Source organism: Juglans regia, chromosome 7 (assembly GCF_001411555.2).
Source record: "Juglans regia cultivar Chandler chromosome 7, Walnut 2.0, whole genome shotgun sequence".
Lineage (NCBI taxonomy): Eukaryota > Viridiplantae > Streptophyta > Magnoliopsida > Fagales > Juglandaceae > Juglans > Juglans regia.
Window position 1 is genome coordinate 50702851 of NC_049907.1, and position 15770 is coordinate 50718620.

Below are 15770 nucleotides of genomic sequence, written 5' to 3' on the forward strand. Positions count from 1 at the left end.
TAATACGCATTGTTCATAATGCGTGTAACTCAGGCACAATACTAATCAATACATCTCAATACATAAAGTACACCATGTCCAAAATGCGCGTGACTCAGGCATGAGACTAAACATAATGTCTCATTACATAAACAATCGTCATGTCCAAAATGTGTGTGACCCAGGCACGAGACTAGTCAATATGTCTCAATACATAAAATACGCACTATCCAAAATGCGCGTGACTCAGGCATGAGACCAGAATAATGTCTCATTACATAAACAATCGTCTTGTCCAAAATGTGTGACCCAGGCACGAGACTAGTCAATATGTCTCAATACATAAAGTATGCCATGTCCATAATACGCGTGACTCAAGCATTCATTGACATTGTTATATTTAAAACAGAATATGAGCATAAACAATATAGTCAAACAGTTAATGATCACAAAACTCTCACTAACTAAATACAACATAAGATTTTAACAATCTCATATGAGTCACATTCTCTTAAAACAGTTTTGAAGCTAAACATTTAGTTAATGGGTCCGCTAACATATGCTCTGTGGAAATATGCTTAACATAAGTATAAGACTCGATTATTTTCTCTCTAACAAACAAATACTTAATATCAATATGCTTGGAGCGAGAAGAGCTCCTAGTGTTTCGAGAGAAAGTAACTGCTGCAGAATTGTAATAAAATATCTTCAGCAGTCTCGAAATGGTGTTCACAACACATAGCGCTAAGATAAAATTTTACAACCATATATCCTGGCATGTATCGTCATAACAAGTTACATACTTTGCCTCCATTGTAAGTGTATCCTGGCATGTATCCTGGCATGTATCCTGGCATGTATCCTGGCATGTATCGTCATAACAAGTATCAAACAAACAAGTTGTAAGTGTTTGTTTGATACTTTTCTAAGAAACAGCTTCTCCTGCCATCATAAAAACATAACTAGAAGTGGATCTCCTGTCAACTGAACAACCCGCAAAATCGACATCAGAATATCCAACTACATCAAGAATGTCAAATCGTCGATATGTAAGTACTAGATCTTTAATGCCTTGCAAATACCTAAATACTTTCTTCCCAGTTTTCCAGTGAGCCAAACCAGGATCACTCAAGTATCTCACAAATACACCAACATCATAAGCAATATCAGGTCATGTACATACTTGAGCATACATAAAAATACCCACAACCGACGAATAGGGAACCGTTTGCATTTGAGTCCTCTCACTATCATCCTGAGGGCATTGAGATTTAGAAATTTTATCACCTTTTACAATAGGTGCTTTCCCAGAAGAATAATAATGCATATTAAACCTACTTAAAACTCGATCGATGTAGGTTTTCTAAGATAATCCAAGAACGCCTCTAGATCTCTTACGAAAAATCTGGATGCCCAAAACATAAGAGGCATCACCAAGATCCTTTATATCAAAATGAGATGATAGCATGCGTTTTGTCTCAAACATAAGCTCAAGGTCATTTGCAATGAGTAATATATCATCAACATAAAGATCAAGAAAGATATACTTACTCTCACTGACCCTCAAATACATGTATTGATCAACAAGATTCTCATTGAAACTGCAAGAAGTAACAATCTCATCAAACTTTAGGTATCATTGTCTCGATGTCTGCCTAAGCTCATAAATGGACTTGTTAAGTTTACACACTATGTGTTCCTTTCTTTCCACTTGGAAACCATCTGGTTGCATCATGTACACATCCTCAAATAAATGTCCATTAAGGAAAGTTATATTGACATCCATTTGATGTAGCTCGAGATCAAAATGAGTCACCAATGCCATAATAATTCGAAAAAAAAATCCTTGGTAAAAACAGGCGAGAAAGTGTCCTTATAATCAATGCCTTATTTTTTGTTAAAGCTCTTAGCAACAAGCTTAGTTTTAAACCTTTCTATCTGACCTTTAGAATTATACTTGGTCTTAAAAACTCATTTGCACAATGTTTTGAATACCGTACCGGACGTCGTACCGGTCAAGGTACTGGAACGAAATATTTCGGTATCGGTACCGTTTTGGAATAGCGTTTCGAGATAACGTTTCGGGATAGTCGATATATAAATAAATTATATATATAAATTATATTTCAAAATAATAGTCTATATATAAATAAATTATATATAAATACATATATATAAAAATTATAAATAGTCTAGTCTAAATTAGGAGTTAAAAAATAAATTTGTAGTTTGAAAAAACGAAAAAAAAAAAAAAACATACAGGCCGAAATATCGGCCGGTACAGGCCGAAATTTAGTTCGAAATGGCCGGTGCGGCCGGTATTTTAACCGGTACGGAACATATATCATACCTGTACCGGCCGGACGGCCGAAACGAAAAATTTCGACCGTACCGGCCGGTACGGTACGAAATTTAAAACTTTGCATTTGCAACCAATTGGCTTATAGCCACATGGTAGTTCAACAAAGTCTCATACACCGTTATGACACATTAATGCCATCTCATCATGCATAGCATCCATCTAATATGAAGATTGAGGACTATCAATGGTCTCCTTAAAAGAGACTGAATCAAGAAACATACTAGTATTAAACTCATGCTTCTGCAAATAGACAATATAATCATCTGAAATTGCTGGTCTACGAATTCTCTGTGATCTCCTCAAAAAAATATCATCAGTCCTCACATCAACATCAACTATAGTGTCAACAATAGGGTCTTGGACAACAGTACTAGTTCCCTCTGTCAATGGTGGTGCAACCACTGATGGAGGAGTAACTTGAACATGTGTAACAACACACTCCTCCCTAAATACAACTTCACGTGGTGCGGACTCCCACTATCACTAACATCCTTAAAGAAAATGGCTCGATCATATTCTTAGAAGGGCAATTGAATCTAGAGCCTCTTGATCCCACACAATAGCCAACAAAAAATCCAGTAATGGTCTTAGGATCAAGTTTCTTTTGTTAAGGATTAGAAGGCCTTATTTTTGGTTTACAGTCCCAAACACAAAAATAATGTAAACTAGGTCTCTTACATGACCATAACTCATAAGGAGTTTTAGGAATCGACTTACTTGGTACTTGATTCAAAATATATGCAGTAGTTTTTAAAGCCTCACCCCACAAAAATTCAGGCAAAATTGAATGATTAAGCATACACTGCACCATATCCATAAGAGTATGATTTCTTCTTTCTGTAACATCATTCTTTTAAAGAGTTCCAGGCATTGTGTATTGAGCCTTGATACCACATGCCTTGATAAATCTAGCAAAAGGTTCGGGATTTTTACGAGTTTCATCATATCTCCCTTAAAACTCATATCTTCTATCTGATCTTATCGTTTTTTTCTTATTTTTCTAGAGTTCCACAGCAGCCTTAAAAGCTTCCAATGAGTCTGATTTTTTTCGAATGAGCTCAATACAACTATAGCGAGAATAATTATTAATAAAGGTAATGAAAAATTTATAATTTCCCAAAACGGCAGGTGAAATGGGACCACAAATATCAGTATGGATTAAATCTAGAATATCCATACTTCTACTAATAATTTGCTTTTTAGTTTTTACTGGAAGCTTCCCTTTGATACAAGCAATACAAGTTTCAAAATCAGAAAAATCCAAGTCAACAAGAATGTCATATTTAATCAACCTCTCAATTCTTTCTCTAGAAATATGACCTAACCTTTTGTGCCACAACATTGAAGAGTTTTCATTGGATCTAGTACGTTTAAAACCAATTACAACATTCACAACAGAGACATAAGAAGAAGCATGATTTAAAGCAGGGAGCAAGTCAACTTTATACAAACCATCATATAAAGTAGTAGTACCAACCACAACAGAGTCGTAAAAGATTGTAGCTTTTCCATTTCCAAAATGAAAAACATAACTACATTTGTCCAAAATAGAAACAAATAAGAGATTTCTTCTGATGGAAGGTATAAAAGAAGTATCAAACAAGTTCAAAACATGCTTAAAAGCCAAAATAAGTTTGACTACACCAATATGTTCAACCTTAACCTTCACACAATTGCACATATTTACTACCAATTCTGTATTAATTGATCTTATGCAGTTCCTTAATTCTTGCAAAGAATTTGTAGTGTGAATGGTTGCACCAGTATCTAGTCACCAAGTATCAGAAGGCACATTAACTAGATTAGACTCGAAATACACTAGTCGCGAACGAGTACCTTTCTTGTCTAACCAATCATTAAATCTCCTACAATCAACCTTCTTATGCTCAAACAAATGACAGAAGTTACACATTCCCTTAAAACCTTTCTTCTTGGGCCCATTTGGAACACTCACACTAACTTGATGAGGAGGCCTCCCAGATTTCATCTTACAAGAGTTGCTACTATTACCCTTGAAAAACTTATTCTTCCCTTTATCAACAGTTACCATGAAAGCAGCATGAGATTTGGCTTTTTCATAATCTCATATTCTTGAGTTACAATAGCAACCATTTCACTCAAGCTTCATTCATCTTTTTGAGCATTATAAGTAATCTTAAGTGCATCAAATTGAGGTGGCAAAGATTCAAGCATTTGTCATACTAGAAAGTTATCTGCTAACTCAACTTTCATTCCTTTGAACTTGTTAAAGAATTGAGTAAGTTTCATGATGTGCTCTCGGACTCCACTAACCGCATCATAGGTTGTGGTAGTAAGAAGTTTCATTGAGTTCCCTTTTCTGCCTTATCAAACTTATTAAATTTATTCCTAACGGCATCAAGATATTCTTTAGCACTATCTGTATCAATTATGCTCTGCCCGATAGACTTGTCAATAGTATACTTCATAATCATGATATAAGTCCTATTAGAATGCACTGCTCATAACGAGTATTTTCAGTTACAGAACTTTCACTAGTGGGTTCAACAGGCACATCAACCCTCAAAACCAAATCAAAATTCATGATATCCAAATTAATAGTGAAATGCTCATTCCAATCCTCATAATTGGTTCATGTTAGACTCTTGATGACAGACTAAGAGAGAGACAGAGCCGCATTGCCATAATTTGAGGAGAATATAACAAAATTTATTATGCATGTGGAAGAAGAAACATGCACCCATAAATGTCTCCATTAGGCAATCTTATATCCATGCTACTAAAGTCTTATTCAAAATAGACTCTTATGCATAATAAAGCAAAATAATTAAATACAAGGACTTAAAATGACCCGCTACCGAGAGGATAGGACTAGGTCACTAAGTGCCAAGCACTTAACTATTATCTTTATCGTCTTAAGCATCCTTCTGAATTATGGTTTGCAGAAGGGGCAAATTCACTATCCGTATGGATTTTAGTATGATGTTATTAAGCGGAAGTATGATCAATATAACAATTCCAATAATTTATCATGACTAGTCTAAAAAATGACATAACCCTTCAAAAGAGTATCTCCACATAAGATTCTTTATTGCCACAATAAAATTATAAAATAGCACAACAGATATTTTTGAGGCACACATAAAAATGTAAGCACACAATTTTATAATTCAGTAATAAAATTATAAATATTTGTGAGGGTTGCTAGGCCTAGACCCTTGCTACATTTCTATTGTCACGACAATAAAATAGCACAACAGATGTATAACAAAAATATCCTCTCTCTCTCTCTCTCTCTCTCTCTCTCTCTCTCTCTCTCTCTCTCTCTCTCTCTCTCTCTCTCTCTCTCTCTCTCTCTCTCTCTCTGATATCAACAATTTGTGGAAATCAAAAATCTTGCTCTAATAGAAGAAGGAAAAAAAAAATTAATAGATTTGACTAGCGTCACATGAAGGTTTTTATCATACAGTTTTCGAAAACTAGAAGAGATAAAACCCACCGAAAATCTTACTACAATGAACAAAAAAATAAAATAACACAACCATGAAAAATAGGAATAATGCACTGATACCAACTGTTAGAATCACAAGATGTGATAATCACTTTCCATAATCAAAGCATGTGTTCAATAAAAAAATTGAGAGTTCGTACCTCCAATAGTTTGTGATGGATTTTTCATGAAGATTTAGGGTTTCTGCAAAAGGGGGAAGATTTCCAGCTATAGAGAGAACTATTCTTTATCCCTCTTTTTATGATTTTTGTTCTTGCCCTAAGAAAAAGAATAAAAAGAGCAAAAGGCCTATATAGAACTCAATGGGTTAGTTCTATTTTTAAAGCAGAGTGAGAGTAGGAGTCTCTATATATGTCTATTAAAATGACTCATCCTATTATAAACCCAATAACTAAATGTTATTGCTAGTCAGTTATTTAACCTCACCAGTCACTAACCAGTACCAGTGAAAAGCCTCTTCCAGACTGGGCCAACCCGACTGACCATGACCCATCTCGTGGGCTATAATCAAAGCCAACTTTTAAAAATCCCATAACACCGCCACGTCCCTCTGCAGCTTGCTATTCATATTCGTTTGGCAGTAGCTGCACGACACAAGAAGATACACAAGAACCGAAGAAACGGCTGGAAGCTCCTCAAAATGCGTATGTCTTTGGGTGAATTGGTTTCCAATGGCAAAGCTCGCTTCCACACTTGCAATTTCAATGCGAGTTGACAATTACTGTCTGTTAGGGACAAGATCTGATTGGGAAGGACGGTCTATTTTTTATTCTTTTAATTATTTTATTAATTTATATAATGCGCATTGCACAACTTATCCAATGTTTTTTTCTCTAGTATTTGTTGAGGCAAGCAAATTGTAAAGGATGAAAGTTATTTAGAGCATTAGTATTGGTGTAGTCAAATATAAAAAGTAAAATAAAATCGCTTTAGAACGGTGGTCTGTTGTTTAGGCTTTAGCAACCCCCAATAAAAATTCGTCATGACAACAATTTTACACAAATATCATAGACTCATCACATCCGATAATTCCAAGAGTTCTGAAGGGTCAAATGTTTCATCTCTTTTCCTCGTTCAGGCTTCAATCCTATTATTTGTGAAGTTTGGAGACCGTCGAAGACTAGCTCCATTGCCACCACAACCACACAAGGGCGTCGCCAAGGCCCACACCAAGGTCCATTGCCCCAGGTCCCCAAGAGTCTACAACAGTCATTTAGCCACTAAGTTCTGTCATTTTGGAGTTGATTATCCACAAAAAAATCTGAAATCCAATAAACCAGCCTGCAACTTCCTTATTTTTGCTTTTTCTCTAATTTTAATAAAACTCAAGGGGAAAACCCATCAATACTCTCACTCTCTCCTGCATTAATGAACTGAACTCAACACTTGAGATCAAAATGAAAAAAAAAAAAAGAAGTAGAAGAGATCCAGAGGTACGATAATCGGGAGCAATAAATGACACTAGTGAAAACGATCGAAGGAGCGTTAAAGATGGCATTGGTGATTTCAAACGTTCAAGATAACACCCTCTTCACCATTGGAATTTATTAATATTGTACAACAAATACAACTATTTTGCATCTGCTTCATCGATTTTATCTTGGTATATCTAATAATGAATAAATCTCACCCTATTTTCCTTTCCCATAGCATAACAAAACCCTTTTTTTTAAACTTGGCTGTCATCTTTTTACTTTCTATCCCCTCTCATATTCCCTATAAATCAAAACTCGTACGAGTGCACATTTGGTGATAATGGTGAAGGCTCTTTCAATTTTAGTGCATTTTTCTATGTCTTTTGCTGCTAGCGGGTGTTGTGGTTGCCAAGAACCATGATACTGTAATCACCCATTCTATTGTTTTGAATGGCCTTGAAAATTTTGATATCAAAGCTTGCTTCTGAAGTTATTATTTTGGCTTTTGTTCCCTTTTTGGCAAGTTTAATTAGGGCGCTTGACAATTTTGCCTAAAATGATGGTCATTTAATCAGAGATTTTTGGTTCTAAGTTTTGACTTTGAGAGATGGGATGGGAGACTAGAGAGGGGAGGCTTTTTTGATGTCGTGAGTAGTAGCCTGTTCTACGGTCATATTAGAGATGAAATAGGAGGCCTACACGGCACTCACTCATTAGAAGACTGTTATTTGGAGAAAATTAGACAGACCGGCTAAAAGGTTATCTCAAAGCAAAATCACTTGTTTTCTCTTTTGTCTCTATTCAAGAAAGACTTCCATATTGGATTCTCCATCTATTAGTCAAAATAATAATAATTTATTATTCTTAATTTGTTTTCTCTAAAATTAATTTTTATATATTTTGCAATTAAAACCTACCAACACAATAACTTGTGATATCTTAAAATTGAAATCATAAAATAAATTTATACGCAATATAATGAAAGTCCAGAATAAATGTAGAAACACTGGTAGAGAGAGAGGGCGAAGAAAAAAAAATAAAGCCGAACAGTACCTCTGAAAATATGTAGAAACACTGTTCGTAATAAGCAAAAAATTTGCATATAACTAATACAATACAGTAGAAAAAGTAGAATTGTTAGCTAAATATATATTTACATTTACATTTACATTTACATTTGACTACACAAATGCCAATGCTCGTGCAAGCAGATCTTAGCGGATAGTCGGATACCCTTGTAAATGGAAAAGGGAGACGATTCTCTCTCTTTTTCTTTTTCTTTTTTTTTTTTTTTTTTTTTTTTTAATAATAATCCTAAATAGTTTTTAATCAGTGTTGTGATAATACGTGGATTCACCGTAACTAATGCTGAAATTTGAATATACAACATTTAATGCAGACAAGTTGTAAATAATTTTAATCCGACGGCTAAATATAAAATTTGTTTGTGCATACGGCTTTTGAAATATGCCTCATTCTTAAGTAATTAACCACATTTTAGTTATTAGGGTAAATCCAACAACTGAATCACGTCAGACGCTGCATTGCAAACTGACGCGAGTATGGCATGATGGCATGGCTCGAGCCCAATAATCATCAGGCAATCACTTTTCTAGGCAAAGAAGAAATGTTCGTATCGTAATATAAGTTTCAAACCAAAGATATCAACTTTAAGTTCTGTACATTAATGAGCTATGTCATACAGCAATTACAGAAGGATTCGGTAACAATGTAACATTCCCCTCCAGATTTTCGAAATTACCAAAGAAAGGGGAAAAGAAAAAAAGTTAATTCTCAGCCTAATTAGCACCCTACTGGGGAAGCCTAGAAATCTCTAACACCATACTTGGAGATATGTAGAAAATACACTCGTCTCTAACAAGGTTTTCTGGAGGCAATGATGAGAAGAAAGGAACACCAATTGGGAAGAAATGAAGATGAGCATAATAAACAAAGTGGCCAACCTGCCGGATCATTTAACCAAGGGCTAACGAAATCAGCTCCCTCCTTCCAAGCAATTCGCATCTAGCAGCTCCAAACAAAAGTAAGATATGGTCTATCAGTTTCTGTAAATTCAAATTTCTTAACAGAGAATTTCTATAGTAACGGCTCGGCTCAGCTCAGCATTCATGATCATACCTGCTTATTAACGTTCATTAACAAGACCAGTACCAGCTGCCAAACCAGTGTACAATATATGCTAACCTCCAGTGCCGGCACTTTCGGAGGCCACTGCTTCATTGGGTGGACCAGACCCTGTTTCATGAGATATAGGAACGCCCCCTGTTTGACTCTGTTTATGCTGTGGTGGCTCTGAATCTTGATCTGGGAAAACCTCAGACTGCAACGAAAGAGAGATGTTATTTACATGTAGCCATGTCAGTTCCCACAAGCTATCTCCACCTAAAGCACTCCTCTGCACAAGCACTCCTCTTGTTTTCATAACAAGCAAAGTGTTTTTTAGGAGCTCAGGTACTAGCTCCTGAAGCTTCTCACTCCTCTTCCCTCTAACTTTCACCTTCATATATTTTTCCATTCGGCTGAGAACACCCAACCATAGTTTGCAGAATGTAGTTAATTGTGAGAGATCATTGAGTAACTGTAAAAACACTTTTGACAAGAGCTTCATCACAAGGATAAGGGTGCCTTCCATGTTTCGATAGTCCTTTGGAGAGTGCCCCGGTGCAATTTCAAGCAAGTCATCAAGCATCGTGAAGATCACTGTATCAAAACACTGTGACCATAAACCATGCGGAAGGTGGAGCTCATCCACCCCTGTCAAGCACTTCTGCAACGATAATAGGGCATGATTTCTAACTTCTTCTCTCTGGTCCAAACAAACTTTCCTCAGTCCCTGCACAAGCCTGAACCACATCTCCCCAATGTCCTGAGACGTTCTCAAAGCTTCCTCCTCCCCCATTGCTTCTTTGGCCTCACTCATCCACCTTGCTAAACAATTAACAGAGCCCGCCATAAGATCGAGTGCACGAACAGACCTTTCTGCCTGTCCAACACGAGACTCAGCAAACTGCCTTGATGAATCTACACAAAGCACATAATTGGCTGGCGACAAGTGAGCTCCATCAGACATTATGAACAACAGTGCATCAAAGCCTGCTTCAGAAGCTTCAGGTTGCCGAGCTGTGTTGGAAAGTAGGGATGTAATTGTGCGCCACCCCAATTGGGATCTGATGTGAGAGGCATTTGCTTTCACAAGGCGATTGACTTCCTGTGTAATTTGTTCACTAAATGCATCAGCCACCCGGGGATCAAGCTTCAAAACAAGTTGCAGTGACCTTAAAAGTTCATCAGCAAGGTTCTCTTTATACGGAAGTAGCCGTTGGCAAATCCGGAGTAGCCCAAAAACAGCTTTTTCCACCAGGGCACCAGGCAGTACAGTGGACTGGACAATATTAGATATGTGCTCATAAACACCCTGCCAAAGAAGCACAATCCTATCCCTATTGTTCAGGGTAATAGCAATTAGCAACTCCAGGCAGAAAACTGCTGTATCTTCATCCTCAGGAGAGCTGTTCCCTTTCTGAGGTCGCCCAGCAGCCCAAATTAGTGCTCGTGCAAGCTGCAATAGCGACTCAGCTTTCAGAAACTTACTTTCGGTAAATATGCTGTCAATGTGGCACTTTTGAATTGTCTGAAGGGTGCGTTGATGAGCAGCAAGTTGTTGTTCAGTAGGTTGGGATCTTGGCTCCTCTGTATCAAGAGATAAAAGCTGACTAAACCGACCCATTAATCCAGAGGATCTCCTAGGAGTACCCATGGATGGCATATGAGCCGAGGATAAAGAACTCGTGAGAGGCTTCCCATGCCCGGTGTCAGCAGAAACCTCCAATTCATCAGCAGCATCACTGGCCACACGAGCTGGAAGAAGACCAAGCTTGTGCAGTCTTAAGATGCAATCCAAAATATTTCTCCAACCTGTGCGGATATAATCACCATACCTATTTGCAATAGTGAAAACTGTCACAGTTGCCATTCTTGCTTTCATGTCATCACCAAAGGCTAGCACTGGTTCCTCAACAGATGATGGACTCAAGAGAGTGGTGAACTTACAGAGGGATACGACTAGATCATCCAATACATCTTCAAGATGATGGCATGCCGAAATCTTTGCAACTGCCAAGAATCCATCAATACATGTTTGGTAAACTTCTTCATGTTCCGCATGATCAAATACCACAGAGATAGCAGCAATTGTTGGGCCTGACATTATAGCAAACATATCGTGGTCAAGGTAGGCTCTGGAATCAGATACAATGAATGGAGCAGTTTTTTTGGATTTGTGCATTAGATCAATCCACCGGCTTGGGGTCATTTCCGGAAAGCCAGCACCTTGCTCTGGGGTTGTGCGGATCTCATTCTTGCAAATTGAGTGGTACAGCTCTGACAGGAATTCTCGAGGTAGATCACTGCCTCCGTTGATGTGCCTATTATTCCGGATGAAATCGTCTTCGGTCATCTTTTTCTTCACTTGTACATTGTGCTGATCTGTATTAAGCATTATGAGTGAATACGATAATAGCAAAGCAGCATCCTTGTTAGCTAGAATCTGTGGTGATTGCTCATAGTATCTCTCTGAGAATGCCTCAAGCACCCTTTGTATCTTTTGTGATTCTCCAGGCAGTCGGAAAGTTTCTAAAAACAGCCGCAGTGCAGTGTCCAAATTCATGTCTTGGAAATCAAAAGTCCAAGCAAATTCATGAAGGACCTGAACACAAAATTCATCATGGTTCCCCAGGAAATCACCAACAAGATTCTTATCCAAGCCAGCAGTGTACCTGAAAAAGCAGGCCACGCTTTGGGGGTCAAGTTTGTCAGGCAGGAGGTGTGTTCCTTGGAGGAACTCCAGCCCTTTTTTGGGATCACGATTAAAGTGATCAGCTCCAATCATCAACCTTCTCTTGATGTACTTCCTTCGACGGACAAAAGGAACCCAATGATTAGGATCACTGTAGTTGTCACACTTCACCATCCAAAATGGAGTATACTCTTCAAGACTCACTGGAGCATGTTCTGAACCAGCTGATGTGTTGCCTATCCTCTCTGCCATTCCCTGAATAACAGCAATAAGACCATCCAAAGCAAGGATGTGCATTGATGACAGTGGACAGTTCACAGGAAATGCACTCTTTGACAACAGATTAGCAAGGTCTTCAAAGATGTTAGTGCAAGTTATATCGCAATCTAAGTTAGCATACATTTCGACCATAAATGTTTTCTGCCTGCAGAAGTCGACAAGAGCCTCCATGGCAACCTCCTGCTGCTGGTATGAAGCCCCATATCTGCTTTGTGCAAGCCTCAAAATCACACAGGAAAAGAAAGCCTCAAGCTGTAATTTGAGTTCTGTTCGAAGATGATGATACAGATTGAGAACGATGCTGCACACCATTGAAAGAATAAGTGGACTCGTTGACAAGCCGAATTGCATCAGATTTCGGAATAATTCATCCTGAATCAAACTCAACAGCCTGGGATGATGGCGAATGGAAGGTCCACCCAATTCTATAGCCGAGTTTATCAAACCCAGTGCAAAAAGAGGCACGTCCTCTTCATATGCTATTGATCTGGGGTCATTTCCCACATGCTCAACAACATTTAACAAAGAGCATAGGAAATGAAATATTTCCACCATGCAGGGAACCCCATCAGTCATCAGATGCAAGTCATATGAAACAGTTTCCTTTCCATTGACAGACCCAATTGTTTTTTCATCAGTCCCGGTTGCTAGTGAACCTGTGGAAACATTGGTAGTAAAATTCGTGGATAATGGTTGACCATCATAATCAGAACCCATGTTGCCGTTCTCCAATTGAGAACTTCCCAAAGAATACTCATTATTGAGACCACCAATCTGCACAAAAAGCAATGAATTTGTATATTCAGAAAGAAGTAAACTCTATTTCAGAGAAAAATGAGATATTGCCAACAAGAAATTAGGAATGAAAAGCACACTTATACCTCCTTTTTTACAGTATTGCTGCCATTAACCAATGAACGTTCTGTGTTGTCAACATCTGGAAGGTGCGAGAATATACTTCTAACAATTTCATGCATTGTGTGGCGAGCTATACGCTGCAACAACTCACCTTTTGATCCTGCTTGGTGAACTATACGGAAACAAGTATTCACTATCGTGCAAACGTGCTGATTACTCAACATAACAGAAGCTTTACTTTTCATACAAGACAGAAGAACCTGTAGTATCTTCATCAGTACCACTTCTTCTGATGCAGGATCAGTCACCTCAAATCGACAGCTAGTGACAGAATCAACTACCAAGTGCATAGCATCTTCAACATTCACAGTATTTTGGTCAATCACATCAAGAGATAAAATCTTGTGTACGGATGACAGAGCAACACTAGTGATTGGGGCACCAGTTTCGTCAGAGCGAATCACATCCAGAAATGGCTGGAGATAAACGGCAGGGTTGATGGTATGCCACTGATGTGGCCATGAAAAGATTTGCTTCCGTAATGCTTTCAATGACTGAATTAGGGAATGCTCCAGCTGATCATCACCTGACATATAACGACCCCCCCATCTTACATTTCTCCTCATGACCGCCAATACAGCACCAATCTCTGAATTAATCATGCATGATAGAGTAGCTTTATTAGAATAGGCAGTATCACAGTCCTCAGGTTCCTCCTCAATTGAGTTGATTCCGGTTTGCAGCTTTAGACGGCCCATCTTTGAACAATATTTGTTGTATTGAACCTATATCTAGCAGTATATGCTGACTGATATAAATGCAGAGGAACCTAGGCAAAGCATACAACATAGATAAAAGTAAGGCATAGTTATAAGGTATTTTCACATATCAATTAAGTTGAAAAAAGTGGGGAGCAAAATAAAACGAAAAACAATTACCATAGAGAAGCAAACTGCAAAAAATTCACAAGGATATCAAATTTAGTGAGTCAAGCAAGCTAGTATGCGTAAACTTATAAAGCAAAAGTGTATAGCTCAAGCTTCTGTATGTAGCTCGCTTATAGTTATTTCCATCAAAGAAATAGAGGTAAGTGTTCAGTCTCTGTGCAGCACACACTCTCCAAAGGTAAATCCCTATACGCATTTTCATTATGTTATGCACTTCTAGGACATTCCGAGGAATAGGATGCAGCGACACCGCAGTTCTGTACTGTGAAACCGAACAATAACATCTTAGGACAAACTTCCATTCCATGGAACCGAGGTAGTATTCTCAAAAGTGCCACACAAACGCATCCAGATAGAAAATCTAGGTCAAATCCTCAATTTGATAATCTAAGTCAAACCCTACTAATCAAACACCCCAAAAACACGATTAAAAATTAACGAAATTGAGATCCAATTCAACAAATAAGCCGACATAGTAGTTGAGACGTTATTTGGGCCGGATCATAGTAAATGAGCTGAAGAAAACTAAGTAAACGGCAGATCTTCCATAGTTTGGCGGCCTGGAAAGTGCACGAAAAGAAATTAAACACATGCAAGTCTTTAGCATAGTTCAGAGGGTAATTTTCAACTGCAAAATAATTAAACAAGAATAAAGCGTAAAATTAAGATTCGAAATTAAATTTTCCTTTGGGGGGTTTAACAGGATGTATGAACAGAGAATGAAATAACTAAAACGAAAGCACAAAGCAAAAACTGTAGAGAATGGAACTGCGCAAAGGATTTTGGAGATCCATAGAGAAGAATGGCGTACCTTTGTGGATCCAAAAGACTCAGAGTCTGAGACTCGTCCGGGAAGTTGGGGGAAGGGGGAGGCGGGGCCGGACGTGGAAAAGCAAGCACGACTCTGACAGAGGACAAATAAAATGAAAATTACGAGGGAAATTTTGTGAAACTACCTGCGGGAAATTATTTTCACATAGGAAAATCGAAAATCGCATGGTAAAAGAAATTATAAAAAAGTTATTTTATAAATTGAAAAAACTTAAGATATAGCTAATAAAAGTGGGTTTGGGTTGGGTTAGGAGATTATCTCATTTTATTTATTATTATTTATAAATTTCAACTCACAAATCTCATTATTATTTATAAATCATATTAATTCATCTTATCTCAACGATATTACCATTAATTGGTTTTGGAAGGAGGAAAAAAAAAAGAATTGAGTTTCAACTTTCTTTATCATTAAGGCTCAGTTTGGTTATTAAATTCATCTGAATTCAATTCAGTTTAATCTAATTTTAAACTAAATCTAACATTTAAACATCTAATTCTAAAATATTTAACTTATCTCAACTGAAAATCTCTTTACACTTGAGACCCATAATTTTTTTCAATTCAACGCTTTTTTATACGTGGGATCCATAATCTTTTTTAATTTCTTATAAAAATATTGAAATTTATCTAAACATTCAAACACATTTAAATTAATCTTAGGTAGATCTCGCAAAACTCACTATATTATCTCAACACATTACTATTTATAAAAAAATATAATTTAATTCAACTCAACTCAATTCTCAAATGCAACCTTTCACGCAATGGTAAATTTAACTTTGAAAGAAAG

At 37.3% G+C, this 15770-nt stretch overlaps 1 protein-coding gene across 2 annotated transcripts; it reads right to left on the minus strand.

Moving 5' to 3' along the window:
- Positions 1–8865: 8865 nt before the first annotated feature.
- On the minus strand, positions 8866–15056 carry LOC108991852 (ARF guanine-nucleotide exchange factor GNOM). 2 transcript variants are annotated; one of them, XR_004801956.1, is made up of 4 exons: positions 14958–15056; positions 13223–14028; positions 9386–13115; positions 8866–9271 (listed from the first exon to the last, which is right to left on the minus strand). XR_004801956.1 is itself a non-coding variant. In XM_035692004.1 (3 exons), exons 2-3 carry the CDS (start codon positions 13955–13957, stop codon positions 9447–9449), a joined length of 4404 nt encoding a protein of 1467 aa, XP_035547897.1. In that variant the 5' UTR covers positions 13958–14028; positions 14958–15056; the 3' UTR covers positions 8866–9446. The 2 variants fall into 2 exon arrangements, 1 of the variants encoding a protein (XP_035547897.1); XM_035692004.1 differs by having other exon boundaries at positions 8866–13115.
- Between the last annotated feature and the right edge of the window lie 714 nt (positions 15057–15770).

Coding starts and splice junctions, on each gene's coding strand:
- LOC108991852 (XM_035692004.1), bottom strand. CDS start 13,957: ATGGGCCGTCTAAAGCTGCAAACCGGAATCAACTCAATTGAGGAGGAA. Junction 13,116..13,222: donor GCAATACTGTAAAAAAGGAG/GTATAAGTGTGC, acceptor CTTTTTGTGCAG/ATTGGTGGTCTCAATAATGA.